At 45.0% G+C, this 20,879-nt stretch overlaps 1 protein-coding gene across 1 annotated transcript in view; it reads left to right on the top strand.

The window, feature by feature from the left end:
- The window catches only part of cacna1ba (calcium channel, voltage-dependent, N type, alpha 1B subunit, a), a gene marked incomplete at its 3' end in the record, with an annotated part of 138,523 nt that overhangs the window by 77,819 nt on the left and 39,825 nt on the right, over positions 1-20,879 (top strand). The window contains exons 11-26 of the mRNA XM_084180933.1: positions 1,610-1,819; positions 2,040-2,152; positions 2,278-2,390; positions 2,500-2,631; positions 4,457-4,529; positions 4,653-4,770; positions 4,974-5,041; positions 5,553-5,659; positions 6,116-6,172; positions 6,904-6,966; positions 9,286-10,044; positions 10,209-10,402; positions 11,505-11,631; positions 12,499-12,628; positions 19,104-19,163; positions 19,887-19,993. Coding sequence (XP_084037059.1) covers positions 1,610-1,819; positions 2,040-2,152; positions 2,278-2,390; positions 2,500-2,631; positions 4,457-4,529; positions 4,653-4,770; positions 4,974-5,041; positions 5,553-5,659; positions 6,116-6,172; positions 6,904-6,966; positions 9,286-10,044; positions 10,209-10,402; positions 11,505-11,631; positions 12,499-12,628; positions 19,104-19,163; positions 19,887-19,993 — 2,431 coding nt within the window. The remainder of the gene's footprint in view (positions 1-1,609; positions 1,820-2,039; positions 2,153-2,277; positions 2,391-2,499; positions 2,632-4,456; positions 4,530-4,652; positions 4,771-4,973; positions 5,042-5,552; positions 5,660-6,115; positions 6,173-6,903; positions 6,967-9,285; positions 10,045-10,208; positions 10,403-11,504; positions 11,632-12,498; positions 12,629-19,103; positions 19,164-19,886; positions 19,994-20,879) is intronic.

The following is a 20,879-nucleotide window of genomic DNA, read 5'->3' as shown; positions in this document are numbered from 1 at the left end:
AGTAATTTTTCCATCAATTGTTTACAGACATATTATTTCACTTATAATTCACTGTATCACAATTCCAGTGGGTCAGAAGTTTCCATACGCTAAGCTGACTGTGCCTTTAAACAGCTTGGAAAATTCCAGAAAATGATGTCATGGCTTTAGAAACTTCTGATAGGCTAATTGACATCATTTGAGTCAATTGGAGGTGTACCTGTGGATGTATTTCAAGGCCTACCTTCAAACTCAGTGCCTCAAGGCTTGACATCATGGGAAAATCAAAAGAAATCAGCCAAGACCTCAGAAACCAATTGTAGACCTCCACAAGTCTGGTTCATCCTTGGGAGCAATTTCCAAACGCCTGAAGGTACCACGTTCATCTGTACAAACAATAGTACGCAAGTATAAACACCATGGGACTACGCAGCCGTCATACCGCTCAGGAAGGAGACACGTTCTGTCTCCTAGAGATGAATGTACTTTGGTGCGAAAAGTGCAAATCAATCCCAGAACAACAGCAAAGGACCTTGTGAAGATGCTGGAGGAAACAGGTACAAAAGTATCTATATCCACAGTAAAACAAGTCCTATATCGACATAACCTGAAAGGCCGCTCAGCAAGGAAGAAGCCACTGCTCCAGACTACGGTTAAGAATGACTAATGACAGAAGCATCGCAATAGCCTCTTATTCAAAAAAGTATAAAGTAATAATAAAATAATCTACAACTGTTCCCTGCTTTTTGTTAGCTACTATCTGTTTGAACTCCTCAGTCCCGCTGCATAAGTGATTATTAATACTCCTCAATTAGATCTGCATCACTGCACAGTAATTAAAGGGGAGTATGTGGTTTGGCTCAGTATTAGAATCCCATACACAGTAATTAAAGGGGAGTATGTGGTTTGGCTCAGTATTAGAATCCCATACAAGAAATAGATGACAGGGAGAAGGAGATGGAGAGGGAGATGGAGGGAGAAAAGGAAAAAGTCAAGCCTGATTTGGTGCTCAGTTTATGAGGCTTCACACCCGAGTTAAATTTGGAGATGAAAATAGCCCAGGAAATGATGATTCTCCCTCTCCTCCTGGGCCACTAACGAGATGCTAATAGAACCATTTTTCACTTTAATTTTTTTGGTCCAGCCTAAAATGTTGGTTTAATTTAAGTTACAGACGGTTTATTATGGGCTGGGAGGTGGAGGTGGTGGTGGAGGTAGAGGAGAAGGGAGGAGGGCAGTGCACAGAGTTCTCTATGGATGCCAAGAACTAGCCAGGACACTGAGAAGATACTGTCCATCTGAACAATATGATGCAGCATTATTAAAGAGTAATGTAAAGGCAATTCTGCTAACGGTCATATTGCAAATGTCCTCTACTTTACATACAGGTTCCTGTATTTGGCATGCTATGTTGTGGTTTGATTGAGCCATAGTGCACATTTTGGGGTTTATTAGCTGTGATTTTTAATCTTTCCTCTCATCGAGTCTAATGATGTTTCGAGGCGGTCCCCACCAAGTGAAAACCTTCAGGTCATGAAGTTACATCAAAGTGATTTTAATGAGAAATACAGTATTGATGACTGTGACTTTATCTCCAGTGTGTGTGCTGTTCCCCCCACTGCTCCTCCAGGGTCTCCGTTCGCCCGGGCCAGCCTGAAGAGCAGCAAGAACGACAGTGCCTCCTACTTCCGGAGGAAAGAGAAGCGGCTCCGCTTCACCATCAGACGCCTGGTCAAGGCTCAGAGCTTCTACTGGACAGTGCTGTGTCTAGTGGGCCTCAACACACTGTGTGTGGCCATTGTCCATTATGACCAGCCTGAGTGGCTCACATATGCACTGTGTAAGTCCTGTCCAACGCCCGACCTGCATGGGAGGGAATACTATACCATTCGTTTTCCTACCATCACCAACAGAACGTATCATTCTATTTATTTGCTGTTTGTACAATAAAACCATCTACAGTGTATTAGTTGTATTGAATCAGTGCCTTCACATCAGACATCAGGGCAGTCATATTTGACTCAGTTAATTGATCTGTGTGTTTTACCTCTCCCTCGCAGATTTGGCAGAGTTTGTATTCCTGGGCTTGTTTCTGACTGAGATGTCCATGAAAATATATGGACTAGGACCCATGAGCTACTTCCATTCCTCTTTCAACTGTTTTGATTTTGGAGTAAGTGAGACTGCGATTCAATCAAACCCGCACTTCTGAAATGTTTTATTGTAGAGAATTACATTACATTGCATTGCTTTAGAGAGAACACACATTTTAAGTAATTCAATATACTCTCCTCCTAGGTGATTATAGGCAGTATTTTTGAGGTGATCTGGGCAGTTGTGAAACCTGGGGCCTCCTTTGGCATCAGCGTCCTGAGAGCTCTCCGTCTGCTTAGGATTTTCAAAGTCACTAAGTGAGTGATATTTACACCCTGATCCAAAACAGGACATGACTACCTATACATGACACGATGGTATAACACTATCACATCCTCATTCCTCATCTTCATCCTCCTGCCTTAGGTACTGGAACTCTCTGAGGAACCTGGTGGTCTCTCTACTCAACTCCATGAAGTCCATCATCAGCCTGCTCTTCCTCCTCTTCCTCTTCATTGTGGTGTTCGCCCTACTGGGCATGCAGCTCTTTGGGGGACTGTGAGTCAACCCCCATTGCCTCTCACAGTAACAGTCCTGTCCAGTACACACACTGTACTGTATTATTCATGGGTCCAGATTACCCATGGAGATACTCAACATTAGCCAGTTCCATTGTTGTTAGCATTACCATTTAGCTTGTGATATAATATAGATGTACGTTGTTTTTAAGGAAAGGAGAGGTTTTCATTCCTCCACTCTATGAATGATTGATCCCACTCAGAAACAGAGTAGATGGTCTCTGTGTTGTTCAACAGAGTAGATGGTCTCTGTGTTGTTCAACAGAGTATATGGTCTCTGTGTTGCTCAACAGAGTAGATGGTATCTGTGTTGTTGGTCTCTGTGTTGTTAAATGCAAAAACACTCCAGTCATGTGATCTAAATGCACAAGCTGCAGGCAGAGAGGACATTATAAACAAAATTCCTCCACTATGAATTATTGATCCCACTCAGAAACAGAGTAGATGGTCTGTGTTGTTCAACAGAGTAGATGGTCTCTGTGTTGTTCAACAGAGTAGATGGTGTCTGTGTTGTTCAACAGAGTAGATGGTCTCTGTGTTGCTCAACAGAGTAGATGGTCTCTGTGTTGTTGGTCTCTGTGTTGTTAATAATCCAGTTAAATGCAAAAACACTCCAGTCGTGTGATCTAAATGCACAAGGTGCAGGCAGAGAGGACATTCTAAACAAATAGATGCATGCAGTTGATCCAGAGAGAAATGACACTTGGCAGGCCTTGACATGTCAGCCTGGGAGTATGAACTACAGTAGAATCACTCCCTGACATAATGGAAGCAGGATCTCTGTGTTGTTCAGGCTCTTCTAGTGTAGTGTTCAGTCAGGATGTGTGCTGTTCATGCTCTTTCAGTGCAGTGTCCAGTAAGGATGTGTGTTGTTCAGGCTCTTCAATTGTGGTGTTCAGTCAGGATGTGTGTTCAGGCCCTTCCGGTGCAGTGCTCAGTCAGACTGTGTGTTGTTCAGGCCCTTTCAGTGCAGTGTTCAATCAAAGATATATTAAGGGCTAGTGGTTGTGAAGCTGCTTCACCCAGCCATATCCAGCCAAAGCCTGCCCACTTCAAGCTGTCCAGGAAATGTATGCTAGTCAAATCCACTTGAGCTGAGGTGTCCCATCCAGGTGCATGGATCATTATGCAGTATGCACTCTTTGAATATAATGTATATTCAACGTCATGCCTGTCCTAGTCAAAATAAAATAAACACATTTAGTGGGATACATACAATGTTAGATGTACACTATACGGTAAGTCACTTGTTTTATATGTTGTATTTAGTATTTATCCATTGTATTTTGTATTTTATGATGATTCATTTGGACCTCACAGTAGAGTGGACTAAACAGGGTTTTATGCAGACCTGCATTGTCTTTTCTCTAGTTGGGAAACTAATGAGAGCTGTACTAATGAATGTCCGTCTACGCACCAAGGATTTCAGCAAGCAGAGAGAGGACACACTTCATTTGTTTTCTGCATAGTTCTCATTGTTGGAAGGTGTAATGAGGTCCCTGTAGATTCTCACAGAGCAATACAGAATATCAAGATTAGCAAAAGTTGTTGTGAAATCAGCCTTGACGGAGAGGTTTACGGGAGAAAACCAAGCTGTTAGGGCTCTGACAGTAGCAAGATGTACTATGCCTATTATGCTGGAGCAACACAATAATAAACTATGACTAAGTGGGAGTCTTCTCATCTCCTCAATTTCCATGGTCACAAAAGTGATGAGGGATTATACAATCTAGAGTGTGAACCTGTGTGCTAGCAAGGCATAGCTGAACGTTAACAACCTCTCTAATCTGTGTTTCTTCCTGCAGGTTTAATTTTGACGAGGAGACGCCAACAACAAACTTTGACACCTTTCCAGCAGCCATTCTCACAGTTTTCCAGGTGAAGTTTACAAAATGCTGAATTAAGTTGTGTTTTGTCTTCCTTTTGAAAATAATTTCATGTTATAACTACTGTAATACCATTAGCGAAATCCATGTAACGATGTGTTTGTGTGTCTCCCAGATTCTGACAGGAGAGGACTGGAATGCAGTGATGTATCATGGGATAGAGTCTCAGGGGGGCGTGCCGGGGGGAATGTTCTCCTCCATCTACTTCATCGTTCTCACCCTGTTTGGAAACTGTATCCTCTCTGGATGATCGACCTGCATTGATTAACCTTTACTACTGTCAAGCATCATGACTTCAGTGCCCCGTGATAGTAACATGATTTAGCGTTGATTTGTAAGCTATAAGAATATATATAGCGACATACTGTATAAGATCCAATGTAAATATTGATTGACTGATTGACTGTTTGAACTTTCCTGACCCCTCACTGATCAGACACTCTCCTCAATGTCTTCTTGGCCATCGCTGTTGACAACCTTGCAAACGCACAGGAGCTCACTAAGGTACAGTACATAGTACAGTCGGGCTTCCAGCCTCTGTATTCTCTGACTGGAACCTCCCCTCCCTGGAGTCCCTGAGAACCCTGGGTAGAGAGACAGAGACGTGTTCCCCTGATGATCCATCATGAAAGTCAGCTGTCTAATCAAATGCCACATGGAATTTCATCCCCGTATTTATGTTTGTTGAATTAGACAGTGAATATTCTTATTAGGATATATAGTGCCTTGCTTTATTGGTTCCTTAACCCTGTCGTCTGGGGCTATTCTGGGATGACTGATGTTTGTCCTGGTCAATAACTCAAGGCAATGAACCTCCCAACTGGTTGTAGGATTTGCGACCATTCATAATAATACACCTATGGGGAAGAGGCTTAAATATTTGCAGCCACTCCAGAGAGAGGTAATGGCCTTGATTTTTTGGGCTTGTGGCAGGGCTTATCATCATGTAGCCATTGATGGCCCACCTACCCACCCCTGGGTGGTCTCCGTTCCTCTCTGTGTTTGTGCTCATCAGGATGAGGAGGAGCAGGAGGTGGCCATCACCAAGAAGATGGCCCTCCAGAAGGCCAAGGAGGTCAAGGAGGTCAGCCCCATGTCGGCAGCGAGCATCTCCATCACAGCGTAAGTCATGATCAGGCGTTTGATTCAGTTTCCCCCTTGCTACCCCCCTGCCCTCCCTCCCTCATACCCCCTCCCACAGATCAAACCTCCCTCACATCCCTTCCCACAGCCCTACCCCCCAGACACACCACACTGTCTCCCCCTCCTGAGAGATGCTATTTTACATTGAAGTATGTCTACATGGGATTGTATCTGTTGTTTGTGGCTCTATGTTGTATTATTCTGTCTGGACTACTAGTTTTCTGTTGATTGTGCTCTTCTGAGGAGTTACACATGATTTAACCCCTCTGTACCCAATGTCTGGTGTTTTGATAGATCATGTGTTCTCTCTTTGAGTCACTGAAGGGCTCAATGTTGTAAATGTGTGAGAAGCAGTTGATAAAAGGCTTAATGCCTGCTAAGACCTTGACTAGGGTCAGAGACACCTTAATACTCTGTCTCACATCCCCCACATAGGCTACACAGTATCCTGTACACAGGCCAACATGGAGCGGAGAGGGCAGTGCCAGCAAGGTAATTTCCTCAACAATGAGCACAGATTGTGCATGCAACGCTGTACATTCAGAAAACATGGTTCTGGTAACAATGTGACCTCTGGTGTATACCTTTGTTGGACCCCTTACCACTAATCTCTTTCGAGTGACAGGCACTTAACATAAAATGTAATTTGAGCTAGCTAAATAGATAGTCCACATGAGATTTGGAGCATATCAGTCATTGTATGGGCACTGGATCCTTGTATTGCCATTCACCTGTATGTACTGTATAACAACTGTAATTAGTGTATTCATAGTCGATGGTAGCAGGATATGTGATTCTGTCATTGTTTTAAATGTTTTGTCTTAAATGTTTCAAAGCACTGTTTTATCTTGTTATTTAAAAATTGTAACGTAGCCATTGGTTTGTAGAATCTTCTTATTAATATAGGCTTTGAGAATTTTTTCCTCCACATTTCCTCAAAGGAAATGTAATTTATACTTGGCACCTATAAATTGGTCTCTGCAATGCAAACTATTTTCATTATTTGTCTTGGAGGTTGAAAGTCTCAAAGCTGCTACTCTCATTCCTTTGTTTACTCATTCTGTTGGTCTTAAACTGAGACTCCCATTGAGTTGACGTGTAGTGGGAGAGTCAAGGACAGACAGACGGATGGATGGACAGAGGGTGCCCTGTCCTCCTTCTGACCCTGACCTCTCCCCCTCTTTTGTTCTCCCTCCCCCATCTTTTGTTTTTTGCATGTGCAGTTTTGTAAAGCAAAGTCAAGGTGCACTCTCTAGCAGCTCGTCCATCTGCAGCGTTAATTCACTGTGAGTGTTTACTCTCCGTTCCACTTTACTCCATCACCCTCCTCCTCATCCCTAGCCTGGGTCTTTACTCCATCACCCTCCTCCTCATCCCTAGCCTGGGTCCTATACTGTATGTACAGTAGCCAAATCTTCTGCACCACCAGGCGCCCTCACCTCCCCTCCCTCCGTCTCCCCTTTGACTCCCAACCGTTTCTCCTGAGCATTGAGTCATACCATTGTGAGTTTTCCACTGTGTTGAATTGTAGCAGATTCATGTGGCAGCCTTTTTTCAGTAACAGGTATTATGAGATTGGTATGCTCATTCTGTATGTACATAATGTTATGCACCTCTTCATATTTGTTGTAATTGATACTGTACATCTGCACTTGTTGTAGTGACTGAACTCTCCTCAGGACCTCCCTCTCATATTTTTACCTCTTCATCTCCGACTGAGATTATCTCCCTCTCTCACTTCGCTATACTGTGTCAGTGTGTACTCAGAGGTAGTCTGAGCAGACACAGTATCCTGGGGCGGTGTTGTGCTGATGCGCTGGCTCGGCTGGGTTGGGTTGGGCTGGGCTGGGCTGGGTTGGGCTGGGCTGGGTCGGGCTGGGGTTGGGCTGGGTTGAGCTGGGTTGGGCTGGGTTGGGCTGGGTTGGGCTGGCTGGCTGGGCTGGGTTGGGCTGGGTTGAGCTGGGTTGGGCTGGGTTGGGCTGGGTTGGGCTGGCTGGCTGGGCTGGGTTGGGCTGGGTTGAGCTGGGTTGGGCTGGGTTGGGCTGGGTTGGGCTGGCTGGCTGGGCTGGGTTGGGCTGGGTTGAGCTGGGTTGAGTTGGGTTGAGCTGGGTTGAGCTGGGTTGGGTTGGGCTGGGTTGAGCTGGGTTGGGTTGGGTTGGGCTGGGCTGGCAGGCTCGTGCTGTGTCGAGCAGACTGAGAGACGCTCTTCCTCTCTGTCCTAACGACCCACAGCAAAGCCACTAGAGAGTGTCGCTGGCACTCAGTGAGTCAGAAGTTCTAGCTGAGCAGCTCTGTAAAGGCCACCATGTACCTTACGACCGGATGCCACAGCCAGGCAGATGGAGAGGCAAAACACGAGCGCACACACACACCCTGCCTATAACGTCAGACACCTAAAATCACTCAAAGACCCTTTGTTTGGCTGAAGTGCCATGTCCCTCTTTTATATTAGGGACTCGTTTTCTCATTACTAGACAGTAAGGATAATGTAACTTGGGGGTAGGATTGTTTAAGATAAAATGAAGTACTAAGTCTACTTACTGCAGTGCAATACCAACGTCTGGGTGTCGTTCCTTTGTCTTGTTTATTTTCAGTTCTACTCTCAGTGAAGTAAGTTATTTTGTCTCCCCATGTTTCTCCTCTGTCAGTCTTTCTAAGCTCTTGTTTCCCCCTGTGTCTTTGTTTCCAATGTCTCCTAGCCTGTTTATGTCACTTTTAGGGAGCCTCTTAGTCTGTCCCTTGTTTGTTTCAATGTGCTCCTTCATGTGTTGTAGGAGTTATGTCTGCTCCCCAGTCCATCACTACTTGAGGTAAACTAACTTACTGTACGGTAGCCATGACAATCTATTTGTATAACATAACATAACTTCCTGGTGATGACCATCATCATCATGTTTACATTATTGAAGCAGGATGGAATAAACATCTTGTCCTGCTTCTTTACTTGGCCCTACATTAGCTTGATCATTTCCTCCTTATAGTGTACCATACACTATACTGTAAATTCACTCAAATAATCCAGTGGCACCTCTCCATTCACCCCTAACCAGATACCTCAGTGTAGAGCTATACATGTGTAATGTAAGTAGTGGAGGGCAGATTGGAGCTGGGGTTGAACATTACCACAGTGCTAGCATGAGTAGATATGATAGTCGTTTTCATGCCGTTGTACTGTATGAAAGTTAATTGTGACTTCTACACAGTAAAGGAAGTCATGTTGGATGTATCCATATACGTGTGTTCTATATGGCATAGGTAGACTACTGATTTACAATGCATGTGTTCAACCATTTCAAAGACGTTGACAGGGCAAGTCAACTGAAGCATGTCATAGCATGGTCTTGGTCTACCATGCTTGGCCTGTCCATAAAGTCTCTCTTTTTACGTGTGGTAATGGAGAGGGACTGGACTGTTTCGCTGTGAAGAAACCTCCATTGCACTTCCATACTGTATGCCATTCAGCATGCAGGGGTTTATGCCTTATGATATGTAATGTATTCCAGAATGCTTCTCTTCAAATACATTAAATACATATCGCTCACGCAGTAAAGGACATGTTCAATGTACCCTAATAAAGGTGAACTGCCCTGTCTGTCCACCTGCAGTAAGGAGCAGCAGAAGTCTCTGAAGATGATGTCAGTGTGGGAGCAGAGAACCACTCAGCTGAGGAGACACAACCTGCGGGCCAGCAGTGAGGCCCTGTACAGCGAGCTGGACCCTGAGGAGAGGCTTCGTATGTCCTCCGCCCTGCACATCCGCCCTGACATGAAGACCCACCTGGACCGGCCCCTGGTGGTGGAGCCCCATGACGGCCCCGGCCCCATGGGCCAACACAAGCCCCGGACCCCTGAGGAGACAGATACCCCTGGGGACCCGGCCGGCCCCCAGCCACGCAGGCACCACCGCCACCGGGACAGGGAGAGACCCATCGACGAGGCCAATGAGAATGGAGATCCAGGCAAAGAGGGTAGGCACCATGTCCACCACAGTCGCAGCAAGGACCCAGACGGCACCCGGGGCAAGGAGGGGAAGAGTGAGCGGTCGCGCAGCCAAGAGGGGGGCAGGAGGCACCACCACCAGACCTTAGTGGACGAGGCAGGAGGAGGGGGAACGGGGACGGGGGAGAGAGAGCATCGCCACCACCACTCCCACAGACAGGCCAGAGAGGGTAACGGCACTGTCAACAGCGGAGGCAAGGGGGAGCGCAGGTCACGCCACAAAGATGGCCGCTCGGGAGAGAGGTGCTCCAGGGGAGAGAACGGGGCCAATGGGGAGAGGAGGAGACACAAGACCCACAGCTCCAGGGGCCAGTCCACACTGGAGGGAGAGGAGCACAGTGAGAGGGAGAGGGGGAAGGGCCACAGGTAAGACTGGCTCTGTTCTTGGATGTCTTTGTTACTTCTCAGATGACTTCTACATGACTGCAAATCTATAGGATACATCATTTTGCACTGATGAAAGCATATCATACGAGTAGGTACCAGAGATCAATGACTTGTGCTCTATGGTAATTTGATCTGTTTCCCAGGGACAGATATGTGGAGTCTGAGGGAGACTCCCTAGCCATCAGCCCCCAGCAGGACCCTGGAGATCAGAGGTGGGGCACAGAGGGACCTGAAGACTCAGACAATCAGAGGAACGTCAGACGGACTGGACAGACGGCCGTCAACATCCCCCCTGTCACCATCACCCCCCCTCCCGGGGAGACCACCCTTATCCCCAGTCAGTACCAACCTTCACACTAACCCTTATCCCCAGTCAGTACCAACATTAACACTAACCCTTATCCCCAGTCAGTACCAACATTAACACTAACCCTTATCCCTAGTCAGTACCAACCTTAACACTAACCCTTAACCCCAGTCAGTACCAACATTAACACTTATCTCCAGTCAGTACCAACATTAACCCTAACCCTTATCCCCAATCAGTACCAACATTAACACTAACCCCTATCCCCAGTCAGTACCAACCTTAGCACTAACCCTTATCCCAAGTCAGTACCAACCTTAACACTAATCCTTATCCCCAGTCAGTACCAATCTTAACACTAACCCTTATCCCCAGTCAGTACCAACCTTAGCACTAACCCTTATCCCCAGTCAGTACCAACCTTAACACTAACCCTTATCCCCAGTCAGTACCAACCTTAACACTAACCCTTATCCCTAGCCAGTACCAACCTTAACACTAACCCTTAACCCCAGTCAGTACCAACATTAACCCTAAACCTTATCCCCAATCAGTACCAACATTAACACTAACCCCTATTCCCAGTCAGTACCAACCTCAACACAACCCCTTATCCCCAGTCAGTACCAACCTTAACACTAACCCTTATCCCTAGTCAGTACCAACCTTAACACTAACCCTTAACCCCAGTCAGTACCAACCTTCACACTAACCCTTATCCCCAGTCAGTACCAACCTTAGCACTAACCCTTATCCCCAGTCAGTACCAACCTTAACACTAACCCTTATCCCCAGTCAGTACCAACCTTAACACTAACCCTTATCCCCAGTCAGTACCAACCTTAGCACTAACCCTTATCCCCAGTCAGTACCAACCTTAGCACTAACCCTTATCCCCAGTCAGTACCAACCTTAACACTAACCCTTATCCCCAGTCAGTACCAACCTTCACACTAACCCTTATCCCCAGTCAGTACCAACCTTAACACTAACCCTTATCCCCAGTCAGTACCAACCTTAACACTAACCCTTATCCCCAGTCAGTACTGCAAACCTATTTGCCCTCTAATACTGTTTCTTCAGTGTTCTTGTGTTTCTGAGGTGTATCTAAACCTTTGTGTCTGTGTCCCAGTGAACAGTATAGACCGTGAGACCATGCCTATGAATGACGAGAAGAAAACCCTGGAGGAGCGGACTCAGAGTGGACCCAGACCCATCCTGCCTTACAGCTCCATGTTTGTGTTTGGCCAGACCAACGTGTGAGTGGCCCGCATGGACAGCTCTACACTACACCACTCTATGCTACACCACTCTACACTACACCACTCTATGCTACACCACTCTACACTACACCACTCTATGCTACACCACTCTACACTACTCCACTCTACACTACACCACTCTATGCTACACCACTCTACACTACTCCACTCTACACTACACCACTCTATGCTACACCACTCTACACTACACCACTCTATGCTACACCACTCTACACTACTCCACTCTACACTACACCACTCTATGCTACACCACTCTACACTACTCCACTCTACACTACACCACTCTATGCTACACCACTCTACACTACTCCACTCTATGCTACACCACTCACACCATTCACACCACAAACACTCTGCCTTCCATGTAGCAAGTCCCTGCATGTTAACATTGTCATATGGCCCCACATTTAACTCCTTTAGCGAAGCTGTTAAAATGTTAGTGCATGTCTTAAAGGCAATCGAGTAGCACTTTCCTTTAAGTCCACACAATCACTCAAATATCCATCTTCGTAGATTGCTTATAAACCTTTGCATTAACCTACAATCAACTAACAGAAAACAAAATCAGCAGCCAGCCAGCCACTGTTATAGCCCGTCTATATGCAGCCCAGCCATTACTAGGAACAGTGTCTATGTGTTATGTCTCTCAGGTGAGCTATATATGGACTATATGACCTCTCTCTCTCTCTCTCTCTCCTTCTCTCTCCTCTCTCTCTCTCTCTCTCTCTCTCTCTCTCTCTCTCTCTCTCTCTCTCTCTCTCTCTCTCTCTCTCTCCTCTCTCTCTCTCTCTCTCTCTCTCTCTCTCTCTCTCTCTCTCTCTCTCTCTCTCTCTCTCTCTCCAGGGTGCGGCGTCTGTGTCATTACATTGTGAGCCTGCGGTACTTTGAGATGTGTATCCTGGTAGTGATATCCATGAGTAGCATTGCATTGGCTGCAGAGGACCCTGTCCAGGCCAACGCTCCACGCAACAATGTGAGTCTACGCATGCGCACACACACACACACACACACACACAGGCAGGCAGACATGCCAAACACAAACACACACGCTCAGGCAGAAATGCCAGGCACACAGGCACGTGTACACACACACAACACACACTCACGTACGTGTAGACACACAAACACACACACACAGGCAGGCAGACATGCCAGACACACACAACCTGAAATGGTCCATCCACACAGACAGTGTGGTGAAGAAGGCACAACAGTGCCAAATTCGGCTTGGCCCAAAAGACCCTCACAAACATCTACAGATGCACCATTCAGAGCATCCTGTCAGGCTGTATCTCCGCCTGGTACGGCAATTGCACCGTCTGCAACCGCAGGGCTCTCCAGAGGTGGTGCGGTCATCCCAACACATCACAGAGGGCACACTGCCTGCCCTCCAGGACATCTACAGCACCCGGTGTCACAGGAAGGCCAAGAAGATCATTAAGCCATGACCTGTTCACCCCGCTACCATATAGAAGGTGGAGACAGTACATGTGCATCAAAGCTGGGACCGAGAGATTTAAAAAACAGCTTCTATAGAGGCCATCAGACTGTTAAATAGTCACCACTAGCCGGCCTCCGCCCAGTACCCTGCCCTGAACTTAGTCACTGTTACTAGCCGGCTACCACCCAATACTCTAACCTGCACCTTAAGAGTGTGCTGCCCTATGTACATAGTCATTGAATACTGGTCACTTTAATTAAGCAATAAGTCACAAGAGGCAGTGCTGTATCATGAACACAGTCACAGGTAAATGGCGTTGTTAGGCCCAATGCGATAGTGGAGGGCCAGTCACCCATTTACTTGTGACTGTATTCATGGTACATCACTGCCTTGGGTGCCTTATTGCTTTTATAAAACTGTTACCAACATACTAAAATAACAGTGAATTACATATTTTCATTAAAACATTTATTTTGATAAGTCAATTCATACAATTTCATTCATCCACCTGAAGATATAGTCCGGACAGAAATCTGGTTGTTAGTTATTTTGGTCATGTTTCTACAGACTCGACCCAGTCCTTAATTATTTTTGCAAAGTTGCTATGCAAAAGCACTGGTCTTCCATTCTAAACGAAATGGTTGCTATGCAGGCTTCTTGTCACTTGATAGCTAGCTAGCCAGCCAGCCAACTTAAGCTAACTCAGTCACGTCAAACATTGAACCTGGAATGACAGTACACTAGCTGCATTTTCATTTGAGCTTTTTTTCAATTGGCATTTACTTGGATATGTCCATGATAATGATGTGGCTCAGACGAGGTTGTCTACTCTATGGTACTACAGAGATCGAAATTCAAAAGTGAAACATTGTTTCCTAGGTAGGACAGGCATACAGCGAGGCTTATATTAACCCCCGCTGTACCAAACTAAATACTAGTCTGGAAGCAAAGGGAAATAATGTGCAAGTTGAGATAAATACAAGAGATGATTCAGACAGCAACCTGAACATGATATTCTTATGGATGCGCAATTGTAATTTTCAGATGGAACTGTTAGCAGGCATAGGTGTTTCTCTGATGGCCAATACAGCACGGCTTAGAACGCTGCTCTTCCAATCAGCATCCAGGATCCAAACAACCAGTTTTATAATTAAGTGATAATGCCAGAGAAGCCAGTGTTTGGAGGATATATTGGCATGGGTGTGTTCGTCTCGGGCCGGCAAACCGTGCCAATATATCCTCCAAATACCCGCTTCGAGGGCATTATCACTTTTATACAACGGGTTACCAATATATTCAAATAATGATTGACATATTTTCATGCTGATTCATGATTTTGACTGGCTGAGAAAAGCTGCCATCCTGTCTGTCTTGTCCCGACTCCCGACACGTTCATTACCATAGGACAGCTGGAGATCGAATTTCAATATTGAAACAATGTTGCAAATGTCAGAGAGACAGGCAGCAAGGTTATTACAAATCTCTGCTGTTGAAAACCAAATGGGAGATAATGTCTAGATGCTTTTTACAGTGTAGATCTTGTACACTGCTCAAAAAAATAAAGGGAACACTTAAACAACACAATGTAACTCCAAGTCAATCACACTTCTGTGAAATCAAACTGTCCACTTAGGAAGCAACACTGATTGACAATACATTTCACATGCTGTTGTGCAAATGGAATAGACAACAGGTGGAAATTATAGGCAATAAGCAAGACACCCCCAATAAAGGACTGGTTTTGCAGGTGGTGACCACAGACCACTTCTCAGTTCCTATGCTTCCTGGCTGATGTTTTGGTCACTTTTGAATGCTGGCGGTGCTTTCACTCTAGTGGTAGCATGAGACGGAGTCTACAACCCACACAAGTGGCTCAGGTAGTGCAGCTCATCCAGGATGGCACATCAATGCGAGCTGTGGCAAGAAGGTTTGCTGTGTCTGTCAGCGTAGTGTCCAGAGCATGGAGGCGCTACAAGGAGACAGGCCAGTACATCAGGAGACGTGGAGGAGGCCGTAGGAGGGCAACAACCCAGCAGCAAGACTGCTACCTCCGCCTTTGTGCAAGGAGGAGCAGGAGGAGCACTGCCAGAGCCCTGCAAAATGACCTCCAGCAGGCCACAAATGTGCACGTGTCTGCTCAAACGGTCAGAAACAGACTCCATGAGGGTGGTATGAGGGCCCGACGTCCACAGGTGGGGGTTGTGCTTACAGCCCAACACCGTGCAGGACGTTTGGCATTTGCCAGAGAACACCAATATTGGCAAATTCGCCACTGGCGCCCTGTGCTCTTCACAGATGAAAGCAGGTTCACACTGAGCACGTGACAGACGTGACAGAGTCTGGAGACGCCGTGGAGAACGTTCTGCTGCCTGCAACATCCTCCAGCATGACCGGTTTGGCGGTGGGTCAGTCATGGTGTGGGGTGGCATTTCTTTGGGGGGCTGCACAGCCCTCCATGTGCTCGCCAGAGGTAGCCTGACTGCCATTAGGTACCGAGATGAGATCCTCAGACCCCTTGTGAGACCATATGCTGGTGCGGTTGGCCCTGGGTTCCTCCTAATGCAAGACAATGCTAGACCTCATGTGGCTGGAGTGTGTCAGCAGTTCCTGCAAGAGGAAGGCATTGATGCTATGGACTGGCCCGCCCGTTCCCCAGACCTGAATCCAATTGAGCACATCTGGGACATCATGTCTCGCTCCATCCACCAACTCCACGTTGCACCACAGACTGTCCAGGAGTTGGCGGATGCTTTAGTCCAGGTCTGTGAGGAGATCCCTCAGGAGACCATCCGCCACCTCATCAGGAGCATGCCCAGGCATTGTAGGGAGGTCATACAGGCACGTGGAGGCCACACACACTACTGAGCCTCATTTTGACTTGTTTTAAGGACATTACATCAAAGTTGGATCAGCCTGTAGTGTGGTTTTCCACTTTGATTTTGAGGGTGACTCCAAATCCAGACCTCCATCGGTTGATACATTTGATTTCCATTGATAATTTTTGTGTGATTTTGTTGTCAGCACATTCAACTATGTAAAGAAAAAAGTATTTAATAAGATTATTTCATTCATTCAGATCTAGGATATGTTATTTTAGTGTTCCCTTTATTTTTTTGAGCAGTGTATATAAATTGCCTGGCTGAGCTGATGAGACAGTGGATTGAGCAGTCAGATGGAACAGAGTAAATAGGCATTTCAACATCATAGATTTAGCCGGTGGCAATTTGTGGATTATAAACTGGGTGGTTCGAGCCCTGAATGCTAATTGGCTGACAGCCATGGTATATCAGACCGTATACCACAGGTATGACAAAACATTTATTTTTACTGCTCTAATTACGTTGGTAACCAGTTTATAATAGCAATAAGGCACCTCTGGGGTTTGTGTTATATGGCCAATATACCACGGCTAAGGGCTGTATCCAGGCACTCCACGTTATGTCGTACCCAAGAACAGCCCTTAGCCGTGGTATATTTGGCCATATACCACACCCCCTCGTGCCTTATTGCTTAAATAGACACCGTCTGGAATGCAGTTTTAATCAATCAGTATCCAGGATTAGACCCACACGTTGTATAATAGTGTTTACATACTGTTTTACCCGCTTCATATGTATATACTGTATTCTAGTCAACGCTCATCCTATATAACTACTGCTGTACACACCTTTTCTATTCATATACTGTCCATACTGTCTATACATACCATCATATATATATATATATATATATATATATATATATATATATATATATATATATATATATATATATATATATATATACAGTGGGGAGAACAAGTATTTGATACACTGCCGATTTTGCAGGTTTTCCTACTTACAAAGCATGTAGAGGTCTGTAATTTTTATCATAGGTACACTTCAACTGTGAGAGACGTAATCTAAAACAAAAATCCAGAAAATCACATTGTATGATTTTTAAGTAATCAATTTGCATTTTATTGCATGACATAAGTATTTGATCACCTACCAACCAGTAAGAATTTCGGCTCTCACAGACCTGTTAGTTTTTCTTTAAGAAGCCCTCCTGTTCTCCACTCATTACCTGTATTAACTGCACCTGTTAGAACTCGTTACCTGTATAAAAGACACCTGTCCACACACTCAATCAAACAGACTCCAACCTCTCCACAATGGCCAGAAAATCACATTGTATTATTTTTAAGTAATTAATTTGCATTTTATTGCATGACATAAGTATTTAATACATCAGAAAAGCAGAACTTAATATTTGGTACAGAAATCTTTGTTTGCAATTACAGAGATCATAAGTTTCCTGTAGGTCTTGACCAGGTTTGCACACACTGCAGCAGGGATTTTGGCCCACTCCTCCATACAGACCTTCTCCAGATCCTTCAGGTTTCGGGGCTGTCGCTGGGCAATACGGACTTTCAGCTCCCTCCAAAGATTTTCTATCGGGTTCAGGTTTGGAGACTGGCTAGGCCACTCCAGGACCTTGAGATGCTTCTTACGGAGCCACTCCTTAGTTGCCCTGGCTGTGTGTTTCGGGTCGTTGTCATGCTGGAAGACCCAGCCACGACCCATCTTCAATGCTCTTACTGAGGGAAGGAGGTTGTTGGCCAAGATCTCGCGATACATGGCCCCATCCATCCTCCCCTCAATACGGTGCAGTCGTCCTGTCCCCTTTGCAGAAAAGCATCCCCAAAGAATTATGTTTCCACCTCCATGCTTCACGGTTGGGATGGTGTTCTTGGGGTTGTACTCATCCTTCTTCTTCCTCCAAACACGGCGAGTGGAGTTTAGACCAAAAAGCTATATTTTTGTCTCATCAGACCACATGACCTTCTCCCATTCCTCCTCTGGATCATCCAGATGGTCATTGGCAAACTTCAGACGGGCCTGGACATACGCTGGCTTGAGCAGGGGGACCTTGCGTGCGCTGCAGGATTTTAATCCATGACGGCGTAGTGTGTTACTAATGGTTTTCTTTGAGACTGTGGTCCCAGCTCTCTTCAGGTCATTGACCAGGTCCTGCCGTGTAGTTCTGGGCTGATCCCTCACCTTCCTCATGATCATTGATGCCCCACGAGGTGAGATCTTGCATGGAGCCCCAGACCGAGGGTGATTGACCGTCATCTTGAACTTCTTCCATTTTCTAATAATTGCGCCAACAGTTGTTGCCTTCTCACCAAGCTGCTTGCCTATTGTCCTGTAGCCCATCCCAGCCTTGTGCAGGTCTACAATTGTATCCCTGATGTCCTTACACAGCTCTCTGGTCTTGGCCATTGTGGAGAGGTTGGAGTCTGTTTGATTGAGTGTGTGGACAGGTGTCTTTTATACAGGTAACGAGTTCTAACAGGTGCAGTTAATACAGGTAATGAGTGGAGAACAGGAGGGCTTCTTAAAGAAAAACTAACAGGTCTGTGAGAGCCGAAATTCTTACTGGTTGGTAGGTGATCAAATACTTATGTCATGCAATAAAATGCAAATTGATTACTTAAAAATCATACAATGTGATTTTCTGGATTTTTGTTTTAGATTCCGTCTCTCACAGTTGAAGTGTACCTATGATAAAAATTACAGACCTCTACATGCTTTGTAAGTAGGAAAACCTGCAAAATCGGCAGTGTATCAAATACTTGTTCTCCCCACTGTATATATTTATATTCCGGACATTGACATTGCTCTTTCTGATATTTCTTCATTTCTTTCTTTGAATTTTTTGGATTTGTGTGTATTGTTTTGTATTGTTAGGTATTACTGCACTGTTGGAGCTAGAAACATAAGCATTTTGCTGCACCTGTGATAACATCTGCAAAATATGTGTACACGACCAATACGATTTTATTTTATTTGATGCAGTTAGACATTTAAAAAACAACAACAGGTGTGACAACAAAGTTCATCCAAATATATCTGTAAGCAAGGAGAAGATCAGGCAGCTGTTCAAATGAGCTAGAGGAATAATTAGTTTTGCATTGCCACTTGGCTGTGTTTTTCTCTTGCACTGACTCTCTCCTGTTCAGGTGCTCAAGTATCTGGACTACGTCTTTACGGGAGTTTTCACATTTGAGATGGTGATTAAGGTAAGAGCTTGGATAGGCACATGTCATGAAATTAAATTTTTACTACATACTAAATGACTGAACAAAAATAACATGTTTTCAGATCCTTTTTGGCAGCTGTCTTAGATTTCCACAATATTTGTCTAGAATGTATTTCTTTGTTTTTCATTCCGTTACTCCTATAGTTGTATTGGCCTCATGCCACATCCTGTGTTTATTGAAATGCATGACTCAATGAGAGCACTTTCATTGAATACTTAGTATGACTATAGGAGGTTGCCCCACTGTTATGATGAGTTTCTCGGGTGTTCAAAGAATCAAGGATGCAAGGATATACTGAGACACTTTGTAAAAAGTTCATGCAATTATTTAATGATCGGTACCGGGTTCGTGACAACAATGACCAGAGCTTTGCCCTTGATGCTACGAACTAACTTGAACAAAGAAAACACTCTATCTTATATAGCCTTTATTACCCTCCTCCTGGCATACATCTGGCAAGTCTCCATGGGCACTCCCTGTCTTTGATGTTCATCACTCTTTACCCCAAGTCACTATCCTAAACATCACTCATGCTATCCTAAACATCAGTAATCTACTTTGACATAATGGAATGTAGACTTCATGGCCCCAAACCACTCATCTCTTAACTCTTCCTCTGTCCTCACAATACTATGACATGACATCATTACACCCACCCTCAGTGTACTGTAGCCATCTAACCCTGCTCTCTGATTGGTCCAGATGGTTGACCTGGGCCTCCTGCTCCATCCTGGTTCTTACTTCAGAGATCTCTGGAACATTCTGGACTTCATTGTGGTCAGTGGAGCACTGGTGGCATTTGCATTTTCGTAAGTTGTATATTTTCTTAGTAACATTTATCAATTCATAAAATAAAATAATTGCACAAGGCAAATTTGACAAAATAAACTGATAAACTGCACTTTCCCAGACACTGTGGTTGTAAAATATGTAGACATACTCTGCCTGCTTTTCTCTTTCGAATTTACATGCACTATAATTCATCTGTCATTTCCCATCGGTGAAATTCCTCAGAATCAAATTCCTTGTATCAATACAATATAATATGTCCTCCTGAATGATGATGTCTGCTACCTTTACTGCAGCAATATTGTATTCATTATTGGCTCAGTCTTTGGGACAAGTTTTTGGGCCAACTGTTTTTGTTGTGATTATTTGTGAGAATGAGAATATGGCAATTCAGGTGAAACACTGTGATTAGTCCGGGAGAGAGAGAGAGTCTCCATGGGTTTAGGGTAATTATCCTGTACACCTGGTAATGCTGCTGCTGCCAGAATCTACCATTAGTTCCATAACAACACAATGGGAAAATAGGAATGCATAATGTCATGTTCATTTATTTGCTGATAGAGCAACCAGTTGGGGTGTTTTGCAGTAAGGATTGTAATTGCATTAACCTCCACAAAATGCTCTATTTCATGCTGTGTGTGTGTGAAGTGTGCAATGTGTGTGTGTGTACGCAAGTGTTATGTGCGCTGTTGACTCAAAGTTCCTCTTCTGTTTCCTTGTGGCTTGGATCTCTTGAAGGAGCTTCATGGGGTAATGCTTTCTCTCTCTCTCTCTCTGCCTCTCTCTCTCTCTCTCTCTCTCTCTCTCTCTCTCTCTCTCTCTCTCTCTCTCTCTCTCTCTCCTCTCTCTCTCTCATCTTGCCTGTCTCTGTTTGTGTGAGCTATGCTCAGTCCATAGGCCCGTTTT

Source organism: Coregonus lavaretus (genome assembly GCF_964263955.1).
Source record: "Coregonus lavaretus genome assembly, chromosome: 17".
Taxonomy (NCBI): domain Eukaryota; kingdom Metazoa; phylum Chordata; class Actinopteri; order Salmoniformes; family Salmonidae; genus Coregonus; species Coregonus lavaretus.
The sequence above is the reverse complement of the archived record's forward strand: the minus strand, read 5'-3'. Positions and strand labels throughout refer to the sequence as shown.